At 52.5% G+C, this 25,159-nt stretch overlaps 1 protein-coding gene across 1 annotated transcript; it reads right to left on the minus strand.

Moving 5' to 3' along the window:
* Positions 1-1,281: 1,281 nt before the first annotated feature.
* Positions 1,282-2,407, minus strand: SDHAF1 (succinate dehydrogenase complex assembly factor 1). Its single transcript, XM_020977904.2, has 2 exons — positions 2,170-2,407; positions 1,282-2,040 (listed from the first exon to the last, which is right to left on the minus strand). The coding sequence occupies exon 2, from the start codon at positions 1,936-1,938 to the stop codon at positions 1,615-1,617; it is 324 nt and encodes a 107-aa protein (XP_020833563.1). The 5' UTR covers positions 1,939-2,040; positions 2,170-2,407; the 3' UTR covers positions 1,282-1,614.
* Between the last annotated feature and the right edge of the window lie 22,752 nt (positions 2,408-25,159).

Below are 25,159 nucleotides of genomic sequence, written 5' to 3' on the forward strand. Positions count from 1 at the left end.
CTGGTGAGATTCAGCAAAAACAGGAGTCCCTTTCCCCAGATCAACTCAACCAAATCCCAACTCAAAGACTGGGGTGTCCAAAATGTCTAAGCCAGAAATTCCTGTTTTGAGGCTAGATGGTATCATTCTTCTAGATCCACCTCTGACCAAACCCTAACCTTGGTTCTACAGAGGTTTCCTCTCACTAGCCATGATGATGGGAGGGTGGCTAGGTGGCCAAGTGGATGGAATGCCAGACCTGGAGTCAGGAAGACCTGAGTTCCAATATGACCTCAGATACTTACTAGCTGTGTGACCCTGGGGAAAATCACTTCACCCTATTTGCCTCAGTTTCCTCCTCTGTGAAATGAACTGGTGAAGGAAATGGCAAACCACTCCAGTCACCTTTGCCAGGGGTACAAATAGTTGGAAATGACTGAACAATGATGATGGAAACCCTTTCCAGATGATTCTGGGCCTAATCCCAATCTTAAACCTAATCCTAAAAATAATCCTGAACAGATGAATTCAGGCTTTCTTTCTCCTCAATCCCCAAGGAAACACAGATACTTGGACATAAAAATGTAACTTTGTTTTAGGAGGAAGGACCATGGTTAAGGACGCAGGGTTGCGGGGGTGGAAATGGATCTCCTGCTCCAAGGTCTTCAATATGTCCCTTATTCCCACTCTGCAGACCTACAGGCCAGCCTTCAGGTCTGGGGAGGGAACCAGGAGAGGAGAAATCAATGAGTATTTATCAAGTGCCTACTGTGTGTGGGATACAAATGCATGAATGTAACAGTCTGGAGGCTCAAGAAACTGACATTCTAAGGGGGTTGGGGAAGAGGAGAAAACCAGGAGGTATGTATAATGTAAATATGTACACATGCAGAAAATTTAAAAAAAGCAAAGTCGGTTAAATACAAGGCAGTCTGAGAGGGAGAACACAGACACTTTGGGGATCAGAAAATGCTTCCTGTAGATTTGATAATCTAGAGAAAGGAATGGCAAACCACTACCAGTATTTCTGCCAAGAAAACCCCAAAGGGTCACGAAGTGCCAGACGTGATGGAAAAAAGACCTAATGAAAAGATCTGATAATGTTTAAGTTGTGTCTCAAGCATCTGTTAAGCACCTGCTATGTGCCTGGCACTTTACAAGGGAAGGAAGGAAGAAAGAAAGGGAGGGAGGAAGTCTGCATCCCTGGGCTACCATTTCGACTCTGGATTAGGGGATTCCCCACCCTCCCATCTGAAATCTAGAATTGTATCTGCCCTTCCACCCAGAAAAAGGCGACAGATGTCTCAGCAAAGAGGGCCCATTTTATTGGGGGGAGGAGAACAGTTACCCCAGAATCAGGCCCAAGGCCCTCCCTGAGGACCCTCAGAGCAGATTGGAGGGCTCTGGAGGTACGAGGATGGCCTGGAAGGATCTGGGTCAAACTCTGGGACTTGGGGTGCAGGTAGAGGGGGCCGGGGGTTTTCTGTGGCTTCTTCTCTTCCTTTCCCCCGGGTCCAGGGCAGTCTGCCGCGGGAGCCTGGAAGGTGGGGGAGGGAGAGTGTGCCCAGCTCGGTGGGCGTGCACTGACGAGGTCCGTGGGGGCCCAGGCTTCGGGGGGCCAGGGCCGGGCACCTCTCAGCGCTCCTTGGGTCCGGCCCCAGGCTTTGGCTGCAGCCCCGGGTCTGGGTCTGGGTCCGGGTCCCGGTTCGGCGGCCGCGGGGACGCTCCGGGGACGAAGACGCCCATGCCCGTGGTGTGGCTGTCCCGCAGCTGCTCCAGCTGGCGCCGGCCGCGCCGGTACAGGTACTCGATGCGCAGCACGTCGGTCCGCTGCAGGCCCGCCTGCTCCCGGAACTCGGCTCGGACCCGCGCCTCGGCGCCCGGCTTCCCCCGCGCGGCGCGCAGCAGCTCGCGGTACAGGCTCAGCACCTGCTTCTGCAGCCGGCTGTGGCGGCTCATGGCCTAGCGTGGGGCGGCAAGCGCAGGCCCGGCAGCCCCGAATCCCGCCTCGGACACTTCGCTGGCGAGTCACGTCACTTCTCTGGGCCTCAGTTTCTTCATCTGGAAAACGGGGACGAGGGCGCTCGCACTCCCTCCCTCCCTCCCTCCCAGCGTAAGGAGGAAAACGCTATGCGAACCTCCAGGCATCTCCTTCCTTCCCCCGGACGCCCGAGCTGGCTTCTCACTCACCCGGGGATCAGGGATCCGGCCCTGAGGCTTCTAGTCCAGGCCAGGCCTGCCAGTCCCAGCAGAAAGGGCAGACAGTTCCTTCGGCCAGCCTTCCGGATCTCCCGCCACCGACTGGTTGCCGGGGCCACTGACGTCACAATGGGGGGGTGTTCCCTTCCCTCCACGTGTGTCCTTGACCACCCGGGGCAGAGAGAGCCTGGCCGCTGGGCTGAGCCCCAGCAGGGCCGGGGCGGGGCTGAACGACTGCACGTGGGGTTGCGGAGGGGCAGGAGGCCGGGAAAAAGGGACGTTTAGCGGGGTTGGGAGGAGACGGGATGGTGTCCCAAGTATTTAAAGGGCACTCACTTGGAAGTGAGCTTAGGGCTGCTCTGCTTGGCTCCAGAGGGAAGAGCTAACCCAGGAGAATCTATCCCAAAGTGGAATACACGGTCTGAGGAAGTAGTGGGTTCCCTCTCTCTGGAGGCTTTCCAGTAAAGGTTGGCTGACCATTATTCTGGAATGCCACAGAAGGGATTCTCTTGGATCAAGGAAGGTCCTTTGCACACCTGAACGTTTGGGATTCAGTGACTGGTGCTTAGGTGCCTGAAGGCTAGGAGGCTGGACCCTCAGGGCTCTGATGGAGCGGAGACTTAGGGAGATTGGGTCCCTGAGAAAGCATGAGGGGAGAGGGGAGACAGAAGCCTGGGTCTCTTTGGGAGGTATAGAGGCAGGCAGGGTGTAGATGTTGGGTCACTTCTGCAAATCTGGACGTAAGGGGCCGTGTAGTACTGAGTCCCCAAGGGCTCAAGGGCTGGGGGGCCCCGACTTTCCAAGGAGAGAGGAGTCTGTGAAGAAGGGAGTAATAGGGGAGGAGGAAAGAGTAGAATGGGGGAGGGGGAGTGTTCCGAGGCCACAAATGTTTCAGGTCATTTGCCAAAATCCATTTATTGACGACTTCAGCAGAGACAGACAGTGCCCTGGTCAGAGGTGCCAGGCCTTTGTGGGAGTGGGGGGTAACCACAGACCAGAGTGGCTACATTATTATCAAGTGGAAAAATAATCTTCATTGTAGACAGGAGAGTGTGCCTTCTTTATGCTGTGGGCAAGAGATAGAGGCTGGGGTTAGGGGACTGGAAGCTCCCCTGGCTTTTGGGGGCTAAATTGTCCAGGATTCTGTTTGCCTGGGCCCTGGGGAGGGACTACATGGGAGGCCCAGAGCTGCCTCGGACAATGGACCCTTGGGGTCACAGACAAGGGATTTTAATTCCCTGGTAGAGGGATTATTGGGTTGAGGTCCTGAAAAGGGTCAGGGCTAAAGGTCCTTACCAGGTACTGAAGTCTTGAGCTCGACAGGATCGGAAGACGTCCTCCAGGCTAGTAGCAGGAAGCCCACCCCTGAGTCGCAGGTCATCATGGGCGTTCCCATTGAAGTCACCACAGGCAGCTTGCAGCTGCCCACCTAGAGCTCCGGCAGCCCTCAGTACCACTGCACCTTTTGGCCCCACCAGCACCCGGAGAAGAGGTGGTCTCTCCACAAGGACCTTTCCTGCCCTAGCCCATCGGGCTGTGACCCCTTCACAGACCTGCGCTGGGAGCTGGGCCCTATGCCCATTCACCTTAAGAGGAGAAAAGGAAGTCAGGAGGACTGGGTGAGGAGGGGGGCCGGGATACGGGTGTTCCTGGAGGTTGGGGACTGGGGAAGAAGAATGAGAAGTTGCCTAGATTGTAGGAGAGAAGACTCTTTAGGGCAAGAACCCAGGCTGGGTCCTCCTAGCCATTCTTGTCTGGAGGAGGTCAGTATAAGGTCGTTTGAAGGTGTGGATGTGATCCATAAGGGTCTTTGAGATGGGTAACTTATCAAGGGGTCAGCGACTTACCCAGACCTCCCTGTTGGGCCCCACAGCCACACAGCCATCCAGGAAGCGAATGACGACCCGTGCTTGTGGAGCTGGACAGGCTGAGCAGGGGGGGTATTCTGTGACCACACGGAACCAGGCAGGATTCCGGGAGTCGGCCCCACCCAGGACTGCCAGCTCGTAGGCGCCTGGGGCAGCAAGGATGGGGACTCTGCCTTGGAAGCCATCGAAGGTGGTGAAGAGACCTCCAGGCACCAGGCGACAGGTGGCACTGCCCTTGCCCAGAGGTCCCCTGCAGAGGCGCACACCTTGGTCTAGGATGCAGCCCAAGCCTTGGGGACATCGGAATGGTTGGCACCTTAGGCGACCCCCTGACTGGCAGATGCAGCGTTCCCGGCAGCCTGGGAGGACCAGAGACTCCCCCACCTGAGGGGAGGGCACCTGGTCAGACCTGACCCTCCCTCTCCAATAATCCACTCACTCATTCCCCAGGGTAACTATTTCAAACTGGCTCCTCCTCTTTCTTCAGTGTCTCAACCCTTGTCTTAAGAGACCTGCACTTGGAGATTTAGTCTACTTTCCTAAGGTTAAGTCATACAGAGACTTGGACGGGTAGGGTTCATAAATCTAGTCCATTTTACAGATGAGCAAAATGAGGCCTCTGGAAATTAAGTTATTTTATCAAGGTTACACAGGCAATAAGTGAATTTTTCTACTCAAATCCTTGATTACCTCATCTGCAAAATGGACGACCATCCCTGTAATTTGAGGAAGGTGTTTGTAAGCCTTAGAAGTGAAGCATTGGCCTGTAATACCTGCTGCCCAGGGTAGCTGAGGCTGTAATACCTGCTTCAGTTCAGGAACAGGTCAAATCTGGCATCAAGCCTATGAGTCCACACTGTGGGTCCCCCCCCACAAGTCACAACTTTTGCCTCAGTTTCCTCAACTGTAAAATGGGGACAGTAGTAGCACCTACCTCTCAGAATCGTTGTGATGATTAAATTAGGTAATATTTGTAAAGCACAATGCTTGGCATATATGGTAGATGCATAAAAAAATTCTCAATTTCCCCTCCCCCCAAAAAGTCCTATGAAATAATAAGCAGCTATGGTGATTGCCTGCATCCTTAATTTCCTGCGCCTTCTGGGACCTTATCGCCATTCTTGCGTGTTGCTTTTCTTGGCTGCTAGGTGGCGCAGTGGAGAGAGCTGGAAGTGCAGTCAGGAAGACCTGAGTTCAAATCTCTCTAGCTGTGTGACCGTTGGACAAAGTCACTTAAGCTCTGTTTGCCTCAGTTTCCTCACCTGAAAAATGGGGATAATAGTTGCACTTCCTTCTCAGGATCATTGTGAGGATTGAATGAGATCAGACGTGTGAAGCTCAGCACAGTGCCCGGCACACAGCATGTGCTCTGTAAGTGCTAGCTGCCATTATTACAATGATTCAAATCTCCTTGAAGGAAGTCGTTCCTTCACCAGTGCCTTCAGCATCTCCCTTGCTCCGCTTCTTTGCTAAAACATGCCCCCAACAAGCCTCCCTTTGCTACATTGGAAGGCCAATGCATCCTGACTCATTTGGGAAAAGCAGCCTGGGGCCTCCACTTCCCCACTCCCCACTTTCTCTTCAGGCCCAGCACAATCTGGTTTCTACCCTCATCACCCTCCTGAAACTTCTCGCCCAGGTCACTTCTTAATTGGCAAATTAATTGTCTTTCCTTTTTCTTAAAAAAACAAAAAGTTGTTTTGATAGCATTTGTTTTTACCTCAGGGTTACTTTCCATCTTTCCCCATCTAAGGAGCCCTCCCTGGGGACAAAGAACAGAGGAGCGGCCAGTGCTGACAGGCCGTTCCACACCCTTCGTCTCCCACCTCTCCATGTCCTCTCTGGGACACAACGGGGCATTTTAAGTCACCCACAGCTTTGTTTTGTCTCATTCGTTTGCATGGCTGGAGCTATGGTGCACATCTCCCTTCCTTCAGACCTTGTTCCTAGAACCACGTCGCCCCAAGGCATCAGAAATGTCTTTGTCAGCCCCGTGGCTTCCAGATCTTTGCCATCCAGAGAGCAGGGGCTCCAGAGAATTCCAGCACCCTCAGCCTCTCTGACCTCATGACACTGACCCACCTTGCCCATTGCCTCTTCACACTTCCAGCCTGTTAATATGATGCTTCTTTTGACTTCCCCAAGGCTCTGGATTTTTTTTTTCCCATAGGAGCATGGCTTTTGAGCTGGAAGCGACCATAGAGACCTCATTTTACAGATGAGGAAACTGAGGCCCAGAGAGGGGAAGTGACTTGTCCAAAGTCATACATATGGTAGACAACAAAGGTGGGATTTGAACCCAGGTCTTCTGACTCCAGAGCTGGGGTTTGTTCCACTACACCCCTCAATTCCTCTTTTAGGGTGTGTGTGTGGGGTGTCTTTTTTCTTATTAACTGCCTTAATGTACGTAGAACGTAAAAGCACCCGTTTGCCTGCACACACGTGTGCCAGCCACCTTTGCCAGGGAGCAGGGAGTGGATAAAAATTAGGGGTGATCCCACCAACTGAGGAATGACTGACAAAATGGGCACATGAATGTAATGGAATCTTACTATGCCTTAAGGATGGATAGGAAGGATTCACAGGAGCCTGGCGGAGAGAAGGAAACAGAACCAGGGAAACAGTGTAGAAGGAGACTAGCACAGTGTAAATGGAAAGAACAGTAGTAAATAAAGGCTAAGACCGAATGCTTTGTAATTTAAGAGAGCGAGATGTTTGGGCTCTGTTGGAAAATGTACCTCCCTGCATTTCGCAGGTACAGGACAGTAGGTGTGGAATGTCACCTTATTGGACTGGGTTGATATGTTGGTAGACAGCAAGGAGTACTGTAAAAATTAAAAAAATCTAACCTTCAAAAAATGAAAAAAATTATTACTGGATTATTTTTTTCCTCTCTGAAGAAAATTCTTTGTTATACAGGATAACTCATTGGGTGGAGGAGGATGGGATGGATTCAGAAATGAAGGTGAAAAAAAGATCAATAAACTTTTTTTAAAAAATTGTATATAATGATTGCACAGGCATAACTTATATCAGATTGCTTACTGTCTTGGGAAAGGAAGGAAGGAGAAAAATTTGGAGCTCAAAATATCATTAAAAATGAATGTTGAAAAACATCTTTACATGTAATTGGAAAAAAGACTATTTACAAAAATAAAAAAAAATTGTACATAAACCGAGAAATTAGAGTGCCACTCTGAGTGTTGCTTTTCTTGGCCGCTAGGTGGCGCAGTGGAGAGAGAGCTGGAAGTGGAGTCAGGGAGACCTGAGTTCAAATCTCTCTAGCTGTGTGACCTTGGACAAAATCACGCAAGCGCTGTCTGCCTCAGTTTCCTCACCTGAAAAATGGGGATAATAGTAGATAATAGGATCGTTGTGAGGATCGAACGAGATCAGATGTGTGAAGCTCAGCACAGTGCCTGGCACACAGCAGGTGCTCTGTAAGTGCTAGCTGCCATCATTACAATGATTCAGATCTTCTTGATGACATTCTCAAGGCCTTCTCTTGTGACCGTAACAACAATAACCATAGCTAATGCAGATGGAATGCTTCCGGTTTCCAAAGCATTTTCCTATGTCAGCTCATTTGGCCCACCCAGGTGGATCTTCAGGCTGGCTCGGCCGTGGGCAGCTTCTAACGTCTCCATCACTTGCTTGAGGAGATGACTGAGGATCGATAACCACAGGTTTCTCAGCTTCTGCCAGGATAGCACACTTGAAGAGGCTCTGGGTTCAAATCTGTCCTCCATCCCTTGTGACCTTGGGCAAGGTATTTCATCTTTTGGGGGGATGAGGGCCCCGGACTAGAGGACCTCAGGGGTCCTTTCCAGCTTTAATCTGGGGTCTCTAAGCAGGAAGGTGAATCTCTATTCTCCCTACCCATCTCTGACTCTGGACCCCGAGTGACTGTAGAGGCACGCTTACCAGCCCCAGTGGCATATTCCCTTTGAAAGAATCTTCCCTCAAAAGAAAAAAAAGGCACTCACAAGTCCGGCTTACCTCACTCTGCATCAGTACATGCAAGTATGAGTGTGGTAATGACACATGCCCATCATACTCAGACCCAGAGGGAACTGGGCCAGTGACCAGGACTTTAAGTGCTTGATAACTGACTGATGGATGGCCTCCTAACCGGTCTACCCCAGGTCACTCTCCCCTCTTCAGCCCATCTTTCTTACTTTTTGCATAAGCAATCCTCCTTACAGAAAGATCTGGTCCTGTCATTCCTCCATGGCAAAAAAAAATCTATTGTTTTCCAAGTAAAATTCAAATCTCTCTCCCTGTCATTCAAGGCCTGATATGATCTGGTGCCATCTTACTCTCCTAGTCTAGGATTCTGTGACAACCCTGCAACATTAAGGTCTGATGTGCTCGGTGCCCCAACCCCTGACCCCTCACCTTTCCACCCACATATTTTGGGTCCCACCCTCTGGCCTAGGTTTATGACTTCAGAATCGTCCTAGATTTCTCTCTCCATCGCTCTATGGCCAGTCAATGCTAATTCCACAATATGTCTCCCACCAATTCCTTCTCTCCACCTACGCAGCGACTTCATCAGCTGTCAACTGGACACTGCACTAGCCCCAGACACACCATCTTTCTGTTTCCGACATCTCCCCCCCCACCCTCCCCGACCCCTCCTCTGCCTGTCTCCCATCTGCCTTATTTCCCATTATTCCCTTTGGAGAACTCTGTTCTCCTCAAACCACAACACCAGCCATTCTCTGAGACTGGGCCCAAGCCCTGCCTGGGATCCACCATCTTGTGGCTGCCTTTCCAAATCCACGTACAGGCGCAGTTCGGGTGACACTTGGCTTTGGGAAATTTTCACTCGGTTGTTTCAGGGGTCTTTCATCCTGAAATGAACATATTTCCTTTCTAAAAGTAAGAGAACGGAAGTTCCCTTGAGGACCTTTTTGTCCCAGGATTTAGCACGGTACATAGTAGGTGCTTAATAAATGTTTATTGAATTTGATTTGCCCCTCCTGGCTTCCTTCTTTATGTCTGGGATGCTGTTATTTGTCTAAACTCCCTAGGGGCAGTTAAATGGCACATTGGATAGAGCACCAGCACTAGAGTGAGGAAGATGAGTTTAAATCTGGCCTCAGAAATATACAAGCTGTGTGATCCTGAGCAAATCACTTTACCAATGTCTGCCTCAGTTTCCTCAACTGTAAAATGGGTACCTGCTTCCCAGGGTTGTTTTGGGACCAAACCAGTGTTTAGCATGGTACCTGGCACACAGTAGGTGCTTAATAAATGTTTGTTTCTTTCCTTCCATGATGGCAACCTTAGTTTGATTTCTCATGAAATCACAGCTCTAGAGCTAGAAGAGAGCTTAGAGATGACCTAGTCCAACCACCTCATTGTACAAATGAGGAAACTGAGGCCTAGAGAGGGAAAGAATCTTGACCGAGGCCATACAGGTAGTAAGAGTTGGAGATGGGATTTGAACTCAGGACTTCTGCTTCCAAAGCCAGCGCTCTTTCACTGCACTGATTTCCATGCTTCCTCTTCCTTTCTGCTCATCTCCAAGCAATATATCTTCTGTCTCTTCCCTTCTTATTCTACCAGCCCAGTACAAGCCCTCATGACCATCTCTCTGAGCCATCGGCATAGCTGCAGGGTGACCACCACTTTGTTGGTGCTTAATAAATGCTTGTTGCTTGACTGATTGTCAATTGACTGTCATTCAAGGCCTGACATGATCTGGTGCCATCTTATCTCTCTAGTCTAATTCTCTTCTAATGACCCTATGTTTTGAACAGACTGGATAGCTCCCTGCCCACTGAACACAAGCTATGTCCTGAGGGCTCTCTGCCTTAGCTCTTGCTCTCCTCTGTACTTAGAGTAAGCTCCTCTCCTCCTCTCTGTCTATTAAATCCCTACCCATCTTTTAAAGCTCCAGTGGCTCCCACTGATGTAACTCATGAGCCCCCACCAGTGTGCATTCATTAACAAACAGCAGGTAGAAAGACTTATCTTTTAGCAAAGGCATTTACGAAGACAATGTGGTGAGAATAGTGACAAAACTCTCTAAAACCTAGGGTGCGTTCTGCCACCCATGAGAGGAACGAACTTAAACTCAGAGCACAGCGGTACTGAGGCAAACATACAGCGAACAGACGGAACAAAAGGTAACTCCACATGACCTGGAAGTCCTTTTCTCTCTCTGAAGAGTCCTCATGCAGATTTCCTGGAGCACATTGTGCTTGGCAGGTTACTCCGCTAGGCTCCCAGGGTCTACGCCTTTCTTGAGTTCATAGCTGGCATTTTTCTGTGCTGTGAGGGGGTTTCCTCCCTTGGCTAACTATTTTCTATGTTCTTATCTCTTCTTGGGTATGTGTTTCTGTTCCTGGCTGGAGGCACTGTTTCTTACTGGTCCAGTAGCTCTGATGACATGGCCGGTAGGGGTAGGGGGGAAAGTCTCCTCCCTGCAGGGATCTCTCCCACAAATCCTGGATTCCTTAGCTCTCAAAGTGTAACTGCTGAACTTCATCCAGACACTTAATGCTCTGAAAAGTATGACTGGCTTGTTTGCTCAGGCAACCTCTTCATCCAGTCAAGAGGTTCTCACATCATAGAGATCATAAGCCACAGATACATCATGTTAAAATATCATCATGTGTAACTACATTCTGTGCCTAATGGTGGGTGGTAGAGTGGTTAGACTGCAGGGCCTGCACTGGAATCAGGAAGACCTGAGTTGAAATGCAGACTCAGACACACTTACTAGCCTATGTGAGCCTGGGCAAGTCACTTAACCTGTTGGCCTCAGTTTCCTCAATTGTAAAGTGGGGATAACAATAGTGCCGACCTCCCAGGACTGGGGTAAGGATCAAATGAGATAATATTTGTAAAGCACTTGCCACCATGCCTGGCACACAGCTGGCATTTATAAATGCTTGTTTTCTTCCTGTAATCCCATCAGATAAGCTGGGAATGGGGGAAGGGGGAATCATGTTCTCCCTTCCTTATACTTGAGATGCTTGGAATACTTTTCCTCCTCATCTCTGCTTTTTAAGATCCCTGGTTTCCTTCAAGTTTCAAGTGCTGCCATTCCTGATAAACTTCCCCACCCCACCCCCATTGCTAATCACTCCCCCTTCCCACCAACAGATTATCTGGAATTTCTTTTGTATCTACTCATCTATGTACATATTGCCACCCTTATTGGAACATAAACTCCTTGAGGGCAGGGGCTGTAGTGTCTACATTGTACCTGCCTCAATGCCTGGCTTAGGGTCCAGCATGCAAATGCTTAGGAGATGAGTTGAATTGAGTTGAATTCTCTCCCCCAGCGGCCCCTGCTCACCGGGATATAACGGCCAAGGTGGAAACAGCCACATCGCTCCTGCCGTACGCAGCGTGCCCCGTCATAGATGAAGCCACGGTCACACTCGCAGCCCTCGAAGCACTGAGGTGAACAGTGAGTAGGACGGAAGAGGGGGGCACAGCCGAGGTCACACGTACGAGCACAGACGCTGTAGTGACTCCGGGGTGGGCATCTCAGGGCTGAGGGCAGAAAGCAAGGATCAGGTCTGAGGCGAGGTAGGCTCAGCTGACCGTCGAGGTTCTAATAGCCCAGCCTCCTACCTTGTGGTCTCTCCCTCCCAGCCTCACTCTTCCTAACCCTGTCCTTTCTGCTTATTGGAAACCAATTACTTCATTACCCCAGCTCTGGCCTCACTGCTCTGCCCTTCACAATCTTGTCTCTATGGTCCAGCAGTTCAGCCGTTTCTTCTCAGCTAATCCTCGAACCCTTTGCTTCCTGGTCCTAATACTAGTCACATCTTGCCCACACTGGTTCACTCCCCCCGCCCCAACATGTGAGTTGCTGAATACTGCTATATGTTAATCTAGCATCAACAATAGAGAAATCATGTGGCTTCCTGGGGTAGGTATCCAAGATATAACAGGGTACCTCTCAAGACCTGTCAAAATGGATAAATACTATGGACTGCTGGTGATTCACAGGGGCACAAATTACACTGCCAGAAGGAACCTAGCAAGTCTGGCCAAGGTATTTGCCAAAGAGAAAATCTTGGATTAGAAGCTGAAGACCCTAAGGGCATAGGTGGAGTTTTGATCACTTCCGAGGACTGAAGGCGAGGGTTAAGAAGAGAAAAATTGGAGCTGGGAAGTGAACGACAGAAAAGATGGTGTTCAGGAATGGGATTTATAGTTTGAGATATAGAAATCACAGAGCCCTGGCCAGAGATGGAGGGCATTTGACTTAAGGTCAGCAAGAAATGTATTTGCTTACTGTCTTGTGAGTCTAGCAAAATAAGACAACGTGAAAAAAGGATGGGAGAGGGAGAAAACCCACTCTATCTATTCACCAAGCTGGAGCCCACTGAAGGAAAGCAGACACCCAGAAGTCCCCAGGAGACAAAATCCAAGAGATGACCAGGGAGCAAACTTAGGACCTCAAGTGTCTATAGATAAATCCCCTACATTTAGTCAACAAAGAAGAAGAATTTGAAGTCCTAATGTTAAAAAAAAAAAAAAGATAAGTTTGACCTCACAGGTGTCACAGAGACTTGGTGGGATGAAACATACGACTGGGCTATCACTCTGGATGGACATACACAGGAAGGTGCTGGTGCCAGCTCATGTTGGCTTGCAAGAGCTGATTGTTAAATTTTCCATGCGACCATTTACACCTTGGAAATTGCCAAAGGTTACAAAACAGGCCTGATTTATTGTCCAAGTGATGGAGAATGTGTTAATGATACATGTTGAATTTAGAAGTGTGCCATGCGTACGTATTCCCACTCATCCCCACTACTGGAAAGCCAGGTGTTAAACATCTGTCAGCACACCACTGAGTATGCATTTTTTAGGGCAGGTGAAGGGGGGTGGAGGTGGGCCAGCATTACATATAAAGGAGGCATACTTTTCAGGCCTCCTCCATTCCAGTCATGCTGACCTATCAGCTGTTCGGTCAGCGCCTCATTCTAACTTCTCTCTCTGTCCCTGAAGTCTGAGATGCAGACGTGAATCCTGTGCTTCCTCCAAAGCATAGACCAAGTGTCTCCTCCTCCCTGATTCCCTCCAGGCGCTAATGTAATGGAATTACTATATCCAAAGTGGTCATTAATGTCAGTGTGGAGGGAAGTGCTCAGTGGAGGACCCCAGGGATCTGCCCTTGGCTCTAGGCTGTTCATTTTTAATAGTAACACAGTATGAATGATTCATTTGCCCGTTGAATTTTCAGATGGCACAAAGCCAGGCAGCTGACAAAAAAAAGTCAGTCACGATACAAAAAAAGGTCTTGACAAGGTAGAATGATGGGTTGATCTAATCAGCTTAAATTTAATAGCAAGAAGTAGAAAGTTCTACATGGTCAGAAAAATCAGCTTCCTAGATACTAGATAATTATTCTGCTAACAAAGATCTGGTGGTTGTAGTGGACCACAAGCTCAATATAAGTCTTTGAATGAGGTAAGAAAGGCGTTGTCCCCAAAGAGAGGAATTTGTTATTCTTTGGTGATTTCACCTCTGCAGTTGTGTTCTCTTCTGGGCACCACACTGGAAGAAGATTATTGGCAAGTTGGAGATTGTCTAGGGGAGGGTCACTGGATGGTCAGGGGACCCAAGATCAGACTGTAGGAGGCCCTAGGAAAGGGCCTGGGGCTGCAGAGAAGATTTACCAGGAAGGGAATAATATCATCAAGCATTATTAGCCCTGTTTTGTGCAAACTGGGAGCGACAGGAGAAGTTACAAAGGTCCACATCTAGCTTGACCTCAAGAAGGATTTCCTCCCAATGAGAGCTGCCCAAGAGGTCAGTGGACCTTGGAAAGTAGTGGGTTCCCTCTCACAGGAGAGAGGCCTTTAAGGAAAAGCTAGAGGCTGGTGGGTGGAGACTCGGGAGGCAATGAGGGGCATCTGAGATCCCTTCTAGCTCTGGGATTCTGGGAACCCTGATGGAAGGAGGAAGGGGAAGCAGGCAAAAAGAAGCAGGTGAGAGAATAAAGGGACTGGCCAGGAAGCTGGCCAGACACTGAGGCATGCTCCTAAGGCCTGTGATATCTGCCAGACGCCCTGGGGAGGGCAGCAGCCCTTTGCTGCTTGACTGACTGGAAATCCAGAGCCCTGGTCTTCCCCTGTGTCCTGGGGTGGTCCCCTCTTCTTGGTCAAACCGAGGCCAGGCCCACCCTCTGCGCCCCCTGCCCAGGGATGGGAAGTCACTCACGGCACAGTTTGGGGCCCCTCCAGGGTCGCACGAGGGCCCCTGCCTCCTGGCAGGCTTCCGTGTAAGCAGTCAGTGAATCACAAAGCCCCAGTCGGCCTCCACGGCCCTGGCACATGTCCCGTAGACAGAATCCATAGAAGGGCTCAGGCCGTACAAAGCTGTGGCAGAGGCCGAAAGGCCCTCTCGGCAGCCTGAGGAGCCCACAGGCTGAGGATCCTGAGAAGGCTGCGTCTAGCCCCCGGGGACAGGGAGGGCAGGGCCCAGCAGGAGAACAGGGGCCAGGCCCAGGCAGGGCCCAGCTGGGCACAAAGGTTTCAAGAGAGCCCGTGGGGCTGAAGTCATCTATGCCACCATCCCCACTGAAGTTCCCACAGAGTCCAGAGAGGTGGCCCTGGTACGTTGACGGGACGGTCAGCCGCAGGTGTCGGGCAGAGTCATAGAAAAGGCGCAGGCCACAGGCTGCCTGGATGGCCACCGACCGGCCCTCCCGGGTGACCCACAGGTGCCCTTCAAGCAGGACCAGAGGCAGCCGGCAGCGCTCTCCATCTACCTGGTGAGACAGAGGAGAGAGTAATGTCGCTGTCTAGGTCCTTGGAATCCTGGCTTCTCTCACGTCCATCCAGGCCCTCCCAGTAATCACAGCTTCAACCACAGACCGAAGATTTAGGGCTAAAAAGGGCCTGCGAGGGAGAAGGCATCTAGTCTGTTGCCGGAGGATAACGGGATCATAGGAACTTCAGAGATTATCTAGAAACAATCCTCTCATTTTACAGAGGAAGAAACTGAGGCAGAGGCTTGTCCAAGGTTAGGAAATTGTTTAGAATGAGGATTTGAACAATCCTCTAATTCCAAATTGAGCATTCCCAGTGACTTGGCCATGGTAGGCAAATTAGTAAATGCTCTTTGGATTGATATTAATTAATTGGATTTAGGCCCCCAGCCTCTTCCACCCAGCTTCCAGTTTCCCCTGGTCCTGAACTTCTAAGGTATTAGTATTTCAGCTGTAGTCCTTTTCATTTCACCCCTTCCATAGGATCTCAGGGAATGAGAACCAAGGGTAAAGATTTTCAGCATTTGCTCCTTTCAAGCCCCCTGGTGTCCAAAATACTAGTCCTTACACCTTTCTGAGGAGCTCAGAGTCTAGGCCCCCAGCACCCAAGATTCTCCCAGGAACCCCAGGGTCTGGGTCATGGGCTCTTACCATGATCATGCCAGGTGCTCTGCGGTCTAGGACTAGCTGATGCCCATAAAGATTAAGGCGGATTTGACGGGGTCCAGCCTCATCCTTTTCCACCTGGAGACCAAAGGGCTCCAGACCAGAGCCAGTAGCCCGGGCCAGCAGATAAGTACATTGTCCAGCCAGGCCTCCAAGGACATGACCATCGAAGGTCAGGCCATATGTTGGCCCTGCCAAAAAGCAGCTGACCTGACCATCTGGGAAACAGCCTCGAATTCCCCTATGGATGGTGCAGACCTCATGGGAGCTGCAGGGTCCCGGCCCACAGGACACAGTGCTACCTGGACCACAATGACATCGCCTCTCGCACCCAGGGCCTGGATACCAAGTGGTCCCTAGTGCATGGTAGCGGCCCTCATGGAGGCAGCCACAGCGGTCCCTCGGTACACAGGTCGCCCCGCTCAGCACAAAGCCAGCATTGCACACGCAGCCTTCTTGGCAATGATTCCCAGCCTGGCAGCCGTAGGCTCCCTTCAGGTCCCCACATGTCACGGGGCAGCGTGGTCCACATAGCTCGTAGTGGGAATGAGCTGGGCACTGAAGCGCTGGGGGCCCAGGATGGGTGGGGAGGGAAAGAGATATGCAGGTGATACAGAGGAAAGAAAGAGAGAAAGATGAAAGAGAAAGAGACAGAGACAGAGAGACAGAGACAGAGTAGAAGGGAGAATCACCCCAGAGAATTATAGAAGAAAGAGAGACAGAAAGAGGAGCAGAAGAAGCGAAAGACAAAGTCAGAAGAAAGAGAGAAATCAGGCAGGGAAAGACAGACCAAAGACAGAGGATAGGACAGAGACAGAAACAGAGACACAGCCCAGGGGGGTCAGAGGCAGGGGAGAGACAGAAGAAAACACGGAAGATCAAATACCAGACAGACAGTCAGGGGGAAAATGGAGCACAGAGAAGATACAGACCAGGAGAGAAACATGGAGATGGAAATATATCAAGGAAAGAAAGAGAAGTATTCCAATTAATCCAGTCTCCACCAGTGCACATCTTCAAAGTCTCTTCCCTGCTCCCTCCACCCCAAGCCTGGTGATCTGGGTGTCCATGCTCTACCCACCAAGGACTCTGGTGCCTGGCTCCCTGGCCCCCAGCACCCTGGGGACCCTGGCCTCTGGCCCTGTCACTCACGGCATAAACTGGGCGTCCTCCAGGGCCTGAGACGGACCCCTCGTGCCTGACAGGCTGTCACATAGGCCACCAGGGCTCGGCATAAAGCTCGCTGACAGCCCCGGTGTTGACACACATCATCCAGGCAGTCCTCCATGAAGGGCACAGGGTTCAGGACCCGGTGGCAAGGGGCCAAGGGTCCGGCCGACGCACCCAGAAGTCCACAGTAGCCCAGCCTTCGGTAGCGACCGCTCTGAGTAGCCGGGCAGGGGAGCGGACAGCGTGGCCCACAGGATGGGCCACAGCCAGGGATCTCTCCCACCTTCCAGGAACGGGCCAGTCTAGAGAGTGGAGATGATGGTATTCCTCCAGCACTGTCCCCACAGAGCCCACACAGGCTTCCAGCAAGGGCCCGGGGTACCGAGAGCCGGACCAGACTGTCCCAGTCATAGGTCAGAGAGAGGCCTGAGGCCGTGTCCAGGCACAGCTGACCCCCACAGGTATAGGCCCGGAGACAGCGTCCATGGAAGAAGGGCAGCAACTCGAGGACTCCATCTACCTGTGGGGAAGGAGGACCCATGTATCTGGTTATTCAGCTGGCAAGAGGACTTGTGCCCAGTCTCCCCAAGCCCAGGGACATCCCAGCCTTGGGGAGCCTAGCCTCCAAAGAACAGCTCCAGGAACCTAAGAATCCCATTAAGCCAGGCCCAGTGCCCTGGGCAGGCAGCCCTTTTAACTCGAGGACATCTGGCAAGTTCTCCCTTTACAACAAGTTTTCTGCATCGAGGTCACCACCCAGTGGTCCTCTGGGAGCACACCAATCTAATTCTTTTTCCTTAGTCATTCAACAAACATTTATTAAGCCCCTCTTATGTTCCAGGCACTATGCTAGTTCTGAGGATGCCAAGGCAGTAACGCAACAGTCCTTGCTCGGAAGAACTTGCAATCTATTGAGAGAAAACAACGTGCATGCTGGTAAGTAAATGCAATGGGAAGAGAGGTAGCACCTGGGGCCGGGGGAACCAGGAGAGGCCTGGTTTGTGAGCTGAGCCTTGAAGAGAGCTAGGGTTTCCAAGATTTGGAAGTGAAGAGAGAGCGCATTCCAGGCAGCTTGTGCAAAGGCAAGGAGAGAGGGCCCAAGGAGGAGGAGCATGAGGCTGGAATACTGGAGCCAGGTAGAAAGGGGATTGGTAGTTCAAATGCTTGCAAACAGCCCTTGTGTTCCCCTAAGGGAAGAGGGGAAATTGTGAGATGATTAAGGAGGGCAGGGATGAGTCTGCAAGGGTCATTGAGCATCCCTGAGGAAACAGTGAGGGGTCAGCAGGGGGTCAGGAAGGTCTCAGTGAGGAATAGTGGGGAGTGATGGCTGAGGGGGTGGGCCTCACCTGGAGAAGGTTTGGGTCCACTGGGCTCATGTCCATTCTGAGGCCACAGGCCCGCAGGGTCAGTGACTTGGAGCAGCCAAGAGGTCGGATGTGGGTGGCCATGTCCAAGTAGAAGGGGCCGAGGCCACTACTCTCATCGGTATGGCAGGGGCCCGCCAGCCGGTATACACAAGAGCCAGGGAAACTGTATCTCGTACCCCCAAAGGTTTGGAAGCGGAAATCACCAGATGCAGTGCAGGTGACATGCTGGTGCTCAGGGCCCAGACGGATCAGCTGGCAGCGATGACCCCCACCAGGGGCCTCTTCACAGCGGCCCTGGCACCGGGCAGGCCAGCACTGGATGCCGGTCCTCCAGGGACCCCCAGCTACCAGGCAGCGGCAGCGCCGTGCGCATCCCTCTGTCCAGAAGGCCTTGCCTGGCCTTAGGAGGCAGCCGCACTGCTGACTGGGCACACAGCGTCCAGCCTGTAGCAGTCGGCCTGGCACACATTGGCAGGCGGGGGCACAGGGTTGGTTACAGTGAGCTGGGGCTGCTGGGTTGGCACATGTAGCTGGACAGGCTGGACCACAGGGGACAAAGCGAGAATATAAGGAACAGGCAGGGCCAATGCCTGGGGCTAGTGGTGGGGTCAGCGGGACCAGAGGGGGCACCAGAGGGTAAGCTGTTGGAGGGGAAGAGAGAGGAAGAGTTAGGCACCCAGGGGTCTAGCCCCTTGGCCCCATTTCCCTGGGGACCTAGGTGTTCTGTACTCATTACCTCCCTACCTTGGGGGTATTATCCAAATAATTAATTAGTTAATTAATCAATCAATTATCAAATATTTATTAAGCACCTACTATGTTTCAGACACTGGGCTAGGCCCTGGGGTCACAACTATACAGAATGAAACAATCCCTACTCTCTAAGAGCTTACATTCTAACTGGGGAGATAGTAGCGGTCCCCTCCCCCCAAGAATCCAGGAGCTTCCTGATTCCCCAGCCTGGCTGAGAATCCAGGCTTCATTGTTCTTAGCCAGCACCATGCCCTCAGGTCCCCAAGCACTCAGAACCTTCCTAAGGGATGCTAGCATCCAGGTCACCTGGCCCAAGGCAGCTGAGGACCCCATTGTTGACGCTGCAAATGTGCCCCTCGGGGCATTGGTGTGGGACACAGGTCACGCCTTTCCCGGGCTGGCAGGAGCAGGCAGAAGCGCAGTGGCTGGTGAGGACTGGCTGGCTGGGCTGAAGGCAGAAGAGAGAGAGCTCAGACCAGAAGATCAAGGTTAGAGCAAGATTCGAACCCTGGGGCCGGAAGGGAGGAAGGGGTTTAGGGAGAATGGCAGGGACACTGACAGGGGAGGGGAGGAGCATCCCAACACTCTCACTGAAAAGTAGAGGCCCCGGTGGAAGCACGGGCAGTTTTCCAAGGGAACGCAGGCCCCTGCAGCTGGGAAGAAGCCTGGGTCACACTGGCATCCCTCAGCACATCGGGCTGGGATCTGGATGATGGCTTGGATGCCTGGGCAGGCAGCTGGACAAGGGTCTGCACACAGACTGTAGTGACTGTTCCTAGGGCAATGCATAGCTATGGGGACAGAGGTGGGAAGTCAGGTGCCAAAGCCTCTCTGGCCCCTAAATCTTCCCTGAGCCCCACCCTTTCAGCCTCACCCCCATCAGATGCCCTGCCCTGCCTGGACCCGATCTCCTCTGGTCCCCAAGCCCACATTCTCCCTATCTCTGTCTGTCCCACGCATCTTGCCCCACAGACCTCTTTACTTCAGCCTGGGTCTCAGAAGCCCCCAACCTCACTGTCTGGTCTTAGTGCTCGGTCAGCACCAGCCCCTCTCTCTGACCTCAAACAACAAGCCCAGTCCCTAGCCTCCCAGACTTGGTCCCCTGCCTGTCCAGCAGTCCTGGGCCTCTCGACATAGCTGTAGCCAACCCTTTCCCTCAGGGCCCTGCTGGTGCCCAAACTCACAGCAAAGGGCTGAGCTCCTCCAGGGCAGCACATGGGCCCCTGCCTCCTGGCAGGCAGCCACATAGCTCCTGAGACAGCGGCATAGGACGGGGTGACTCCCCCGGCTATGGATGACATCAGCCAGGCAGCTTTGGAAGAAGGGTCCAGGGGACAAAGTCCTGTGGCAGGGGGCGAATGGGCCCTGGGCTGCCAGCAGGAGCCCGCAGGAATTGGACCCCCGGAATGGGGCACTCGCAGCCTCCCCCAAGGTGGGACAACCCGGGCTGGGGCAGGGCTGGGGCAGAGGGCAGGACTGAAGTCCAGGGCCTGGGGCTAAGGATGGTAGGTCATCCGCACTGTTACCATTATAATTCCCACACAGCCCCAGGGTATAGCCCTGATAGGCAGCAGGCAGTGTCAGGGTGAGGTGGGAGTCCTGGCTCAGGAGCAGGCGAGGCCCTCCCCGGGCCACTAGCACCATTGATGCCCCCTGCATGAAGGCTCGGACCCCACCTCCAGGAAGCCCAAACGGAAGACAGTATTGTATTCCATCCACCTGGGGTCAGGAAAGAGATGGAGTCAGGGAGACAGCCTGAAATCAGGGGATAACCTGCAGGCTTTGGGGGGTCAGTCACAAAGTCAAGGAGATGAGGAAGAAGAAAAAAGGAGAGAGGAAAGGAGGGGAGAGGTGGAGAGACGGGAGAAAGAGGAAGAATAGAGACAGAACAGAGACAGAGAAACAGATGAATGGATGCACAGAAAAATAGCAAGAGACGAATTAAGACATGTAAGCAACAGAATGATCCACAGATCTATCTAGAGAAAGGAATTGAGAGCCACCTCATCCCCTGCCTTGGCCCTGAATCCTCCATCTCTGGGAGGACTCCCAAACTCCTCTCCATCCCTGCCTTTCCCCAGGCTGGGAACCTTGGCCCTGCCCTCTCTCCAACTCCCAAGGCATGTCAGGGATGCCAGGGGCTGGCACCACTCACCGTGACGTAGCCCCAGTCCCCACGATCAAGGCCAAAGTGGTGTCCAGCAGCAGTGAGGGCAATACGGCTGACAGCAGCCCTATAGGGCTCATTATCCACCATCACTGAAAAGGGTGGGAGGCCTGCTGGGCAGTTGGGGACCGTACCAGCCAGGGTGTAGGAGCAGTGCCCACGGAGGTGGAAGGTGGTACCATCAAAGGTTCGACAATGAGGGCCTCCAGAGACCAGGCAGAGGCCTGGGCTTGAGACCCCAGGGGCCAGGGCACCCTGGGAAGCCCTACAGGGGCAGAACACTTGGCCTCCAGGCTGGCAGATGCAGGGGCCTCTGCATGGTGCCCCCCAAATCCCTGGGAGCTGGAGGCCTGGTTCATAGTAGTGACCAGAGAGGAGGCAGCCACATTGATGCAGGGGGACACATCTTGCCCCGCTCAGCACAAAGCCCGTGTCACACACGCAGCCCTCTCGACATCGTCCAGCCTGGCAGCCTGTAGGCCCCGAGAGGCTCCCACAGGTGACTGGGCAAGCTGGCCCACACAGCTCATAGTGGGAGTGAGCAGGGCATGATGGGCCTGTGGGGAATTAGGCCAAGTGAGTGCAAGTGAGACCCCCAACCTTCCCCATTTCCCTTTGAAGTCAGATGCCCACAGATGCTTGGATTCCTGGGGGGAAAGGGCTCTATATGCCTGGATGGTTGTAGCCTAAAAGTCAGTTCCCTGAACCCCTGAGGCCCTGACGCCTGGCTCCTTTAGGGGCCCCCCCAGATGTCAGGATCTCTGCACTCACGGCAAAAGTCTGGGGTCCTCCATGGATAGATGAGAATCCCCTCCTCCTGGCAGGCAGCAGCGTAGTCCCCAATGATTGGGCAGGCCCCTGTCCTAGGAATGAGGCATGCATCTCGAAGGCAGTCATTGAAGTAGCTTTGGGGGCGCAGTCGACCGTGGCACAGATGGAAAGGTCCATGAGGGGCTATGAGGACATCACAGCCACTGATGGCTCCCTTACACTTGCCACTTGTACCCCGCCAGCTTTCTTCCACCTCTTCCCTACAGCCCCGAGTTGTCCTGATACGACAGCTACGGACCAGGGCCAAGGCACCAGACAAGCCAGAGACTGGGGGAGGTCCCAAGATGGGGAACAGGTCATTGGTGGGGTCTCCATCAAAGTTCGCACAGAGACCAGCCACTTGTCCTGCATAGCTTCTAGGCAGCGACAGGACCAGGTGGCTGCCGCCATCAAAGGCCACCTCGAGGCCAAAAGGACAGCTCACGACAGTATCCCACCCTCTGCGGAAAATCAGGACACGGCCGCCCACCTGGCATGGAAGATTCCGCCACACGCCATTCACCTGCAAACATAACGGACATAGGAGAAATACCCAGGAGACACAGGTTACTGGAATGAACCATGTTGGGGGTGGGGAGAGAGAAGGGATGCAGGGAAGAACAGACAGAGAGAACAGGTGAGGGATACACAGAGAGACAAATATACTGAGAGGTACAAAAAGACTGTAGAAGACATGGACAAGATGAAATACAGAGAGAAAGAGATATGTGGATAGTGAGACGCACAGAGAAAGACAGAGACAGAAAGGGGGAAGTACATACTGAGAGGGACAGAGAGAAGAAGAGAAAGAGGGAGGAACATGTGGAGAGACAGAGATAATGAGACACTGAAAATATGGAGAGACCCAGTGAGACAGAGACACACATAGAGGGTGGAGGGCATACAGAAAGTCACAGACAGAGAGATAAAGGGAGAGCCAGCCTTCACCATCTCCTTAGACACGCAGAGATACACAGAAAGAGATAGAGCCCTAGAGAGAGTGTGGGAGACACTTGGAAAGAGGGAGACATGAGAAGAGACATGGGGAGAGACAGAGAGAGAGGAAGAGGGGGAGAGAGAGAGAGAGAGGAAGAGGGGAGAGAGAGAGAGAGAGAGAGAGAAGAGAGAGAAGAGAGAGAGAGAGAGAGAGAGAGAGAGAGAGGAAAGGAGGAAGAGAAGGAGGGAGAGAAAAAGAGAGAGGGAGAGAGAGAGAGGCAGAGAGGGAGAGGGAGAGAAAGGGAGGGGGAGAGAGAGAGAGGGAGGGAGGGAGAGAGAAGGAAGAAAAGAGAGACCGAGAGACAGGACAGAGAGATAGAGACAGACAGATAGAGACAGAGAGACAGAGAAAGAGAATAAGCGAGAGAGTGAGAGATAGAGAAAGAGAGAGAGAGGGAGAGAGAGAGAGAAATGGAGACAGACAGAGACAGAGACAGAGAAAGAGAGAGCCCATGCACAACCCAGAGACAATGAGATAAGCAAGTACCAAAGAAGTGGACACAGTGGCCAGAAGGGACCAGAAGACCAAGAAACAAAGAGAAAAGAAGAACCCAGAGAAAGGAGGCCTGGGTCACAAGGTCATGAAGACACAAAGTCAGGGCCTGGGGATCTCTCCGTCCCTTACCAGAACCCTGCCAGACTGGCCTTGGTCCAGCCGGACATGGCATCCTGGTACATAGACCTCCACCCCTCTTGTGATTCCAGCAGGCCCAGTATTGAGTAGGACACGAAAGGCGGTAAGAGCCTGCTTCCTCCCAGGGCTGCGTCTTCTGAGGCCGCTGAGCAGGTAGCTGCAGGAACCAGTGAAGCGGTAGCGGAGCCCATCAAAGGTCTTGAAGTGGCCAGCGCCTGCAGCCCGGCACGTGGTGATCCTGGTGGCCCGGCAGCCACGCACACCTCCCGACACGGCACAGTGCTCATTAGGCCCACAGCCTGCTGCACCACAGCGAGCCTGGCCCCCGCTGGCGGGGCACCAGCAGCGGCGGCCACAGCCTGGGCCCACCCAAATAGCTTCCCCAGGCCCCAGGAGCACTCCATTCAGCAGGCAGCCACAGCCGGGACCCTTTCGAGGCACGCACGTCGTGCCACTGAGCACAAAGCCAGGGTTGCAGGCACAGGTCTCCAGGCAGGGTAGTGCACATTGCCGGGGTGATCCCCCCTCTCGGTCTGCACATGTGGCCGGGCAGGCAGAGCCACACGACTCATAGTGACTATTGGGTCCGCAGATCTGGTCTTCGTGGATAAAGGAGACAAAGAGGGGCCATGAGGAGCCCTTCATCCCTCCCCAGGAGTCTCCAGGCCCCAAAGCCAAGCCTCTCCAGCCCTCCCATCCTGGATCTAAGAGAACCGTCTCATTTCCTAGGACCCAGAACCCCTTAGCTCTCTCACCAGCCCCAGGACACAGAATCTTCAGTCTCTGAGGTGGAAGAAAGCTCAGAATACCAGCCTAATCCCCATTAAGTATCCTCTCTACAGCATCCCACACACGCAGTCATTCAAACTCTACTTGAAGACCAAGCGGCAGTGACAGGGAACTCTAAACCTCTTGGAGTTGTTGGGCCTTTATTGGACAGCTCCAACAACCATTTGAAGGCTGCTCTGGCTGTGAAAATCTGCCTCTCATCCACACACTGTGCCTGCCTTGTCCTTCCCTCTCAGAGCCAAGATCCCACTTCCACACGCTATTCTGGAAGCCAGACATCATGGATGCACCCCCTCCCCTCCACCCCGAGGCTTCTCTTCTCCTGGCTAAAGAATCCCAGTTCTTTCAACAGCATCATCTCTAGTCATTTCCTCTGGCTGTCCCTTCTAAAATGTGGTACCTACCTAGGGGTCAGCTAGGGGGCACAGGGGATAGAGCCCCAGCCCTGGAGTCAGGAGGACCTGAGTTCAAATCCAACCTCAGACACATAATATTTCCTAGCTGTGTGACGCTGGGCAAGTCACTTAACCCCAATTGCCTCACAAAAATAAATAAATAAGTAAATGAAACAAAATGTGGTAGCTAGAAATGAATATAACATTCTAGATGTACTCTGTATAGGGCAGAAAACAGTGAGGACCATCTCATCCCTTGTCCTGGACACCATGCCTCTGTTGACCCAAACACTATTTCTTGTTTGAACTGTGTTATGACACTCACATTTAGCTTACAGAAGTTAGGTGGCACAGTGGATAGATTGTCAGGCCTGGAATCAGGAGGACCTGAGTTCAGATGTGACCTCAGACACTTCCTGGCTATGTGACCCTGGGTAAGTCACTTAACCCTGTTAGCCTCAGTTTCCTCATCTGTCAAATGAGCTGGAGAAGGAAATGGCAAACCACTCCATTGTCTTTGCCAAGAAAACCCTAAAAGGTGTCCAGAAGAGGTGGTCATGACTGAAAAATGACTAAACAAAAAATTAGCTTATAGCCAGCTTAGCCCCACCAGACC

The sequence above is a fragment of the Phascolarctos cinereus genome, unplaced genomic scaffold, assembly GCF_003287225.1.
Source record: "Phascolarctos cinereus isolate Bilbo 61053 unplaced genomic scaffold, phaCin_HiC Scaffold_726;HRSCAF=1367, whole genome shotgun sequence".
NCBI lineage: Eukaryota > Metazoa > Chordata > Mammalia > Diprotodontia > Phascolarctidae > Phascolarctos > Phascolarctos cinereus.

What these genes read in the sequence shown, in the direction of transcription:
- SDHAF1 (XM_020977904.2), bottom strand. Translation starts at nt 1,938, where the DNA reads ATGAGCCGCCACAGCCGGCTGCAGAAGCAGGTGCTGAGCCTGTACCGC.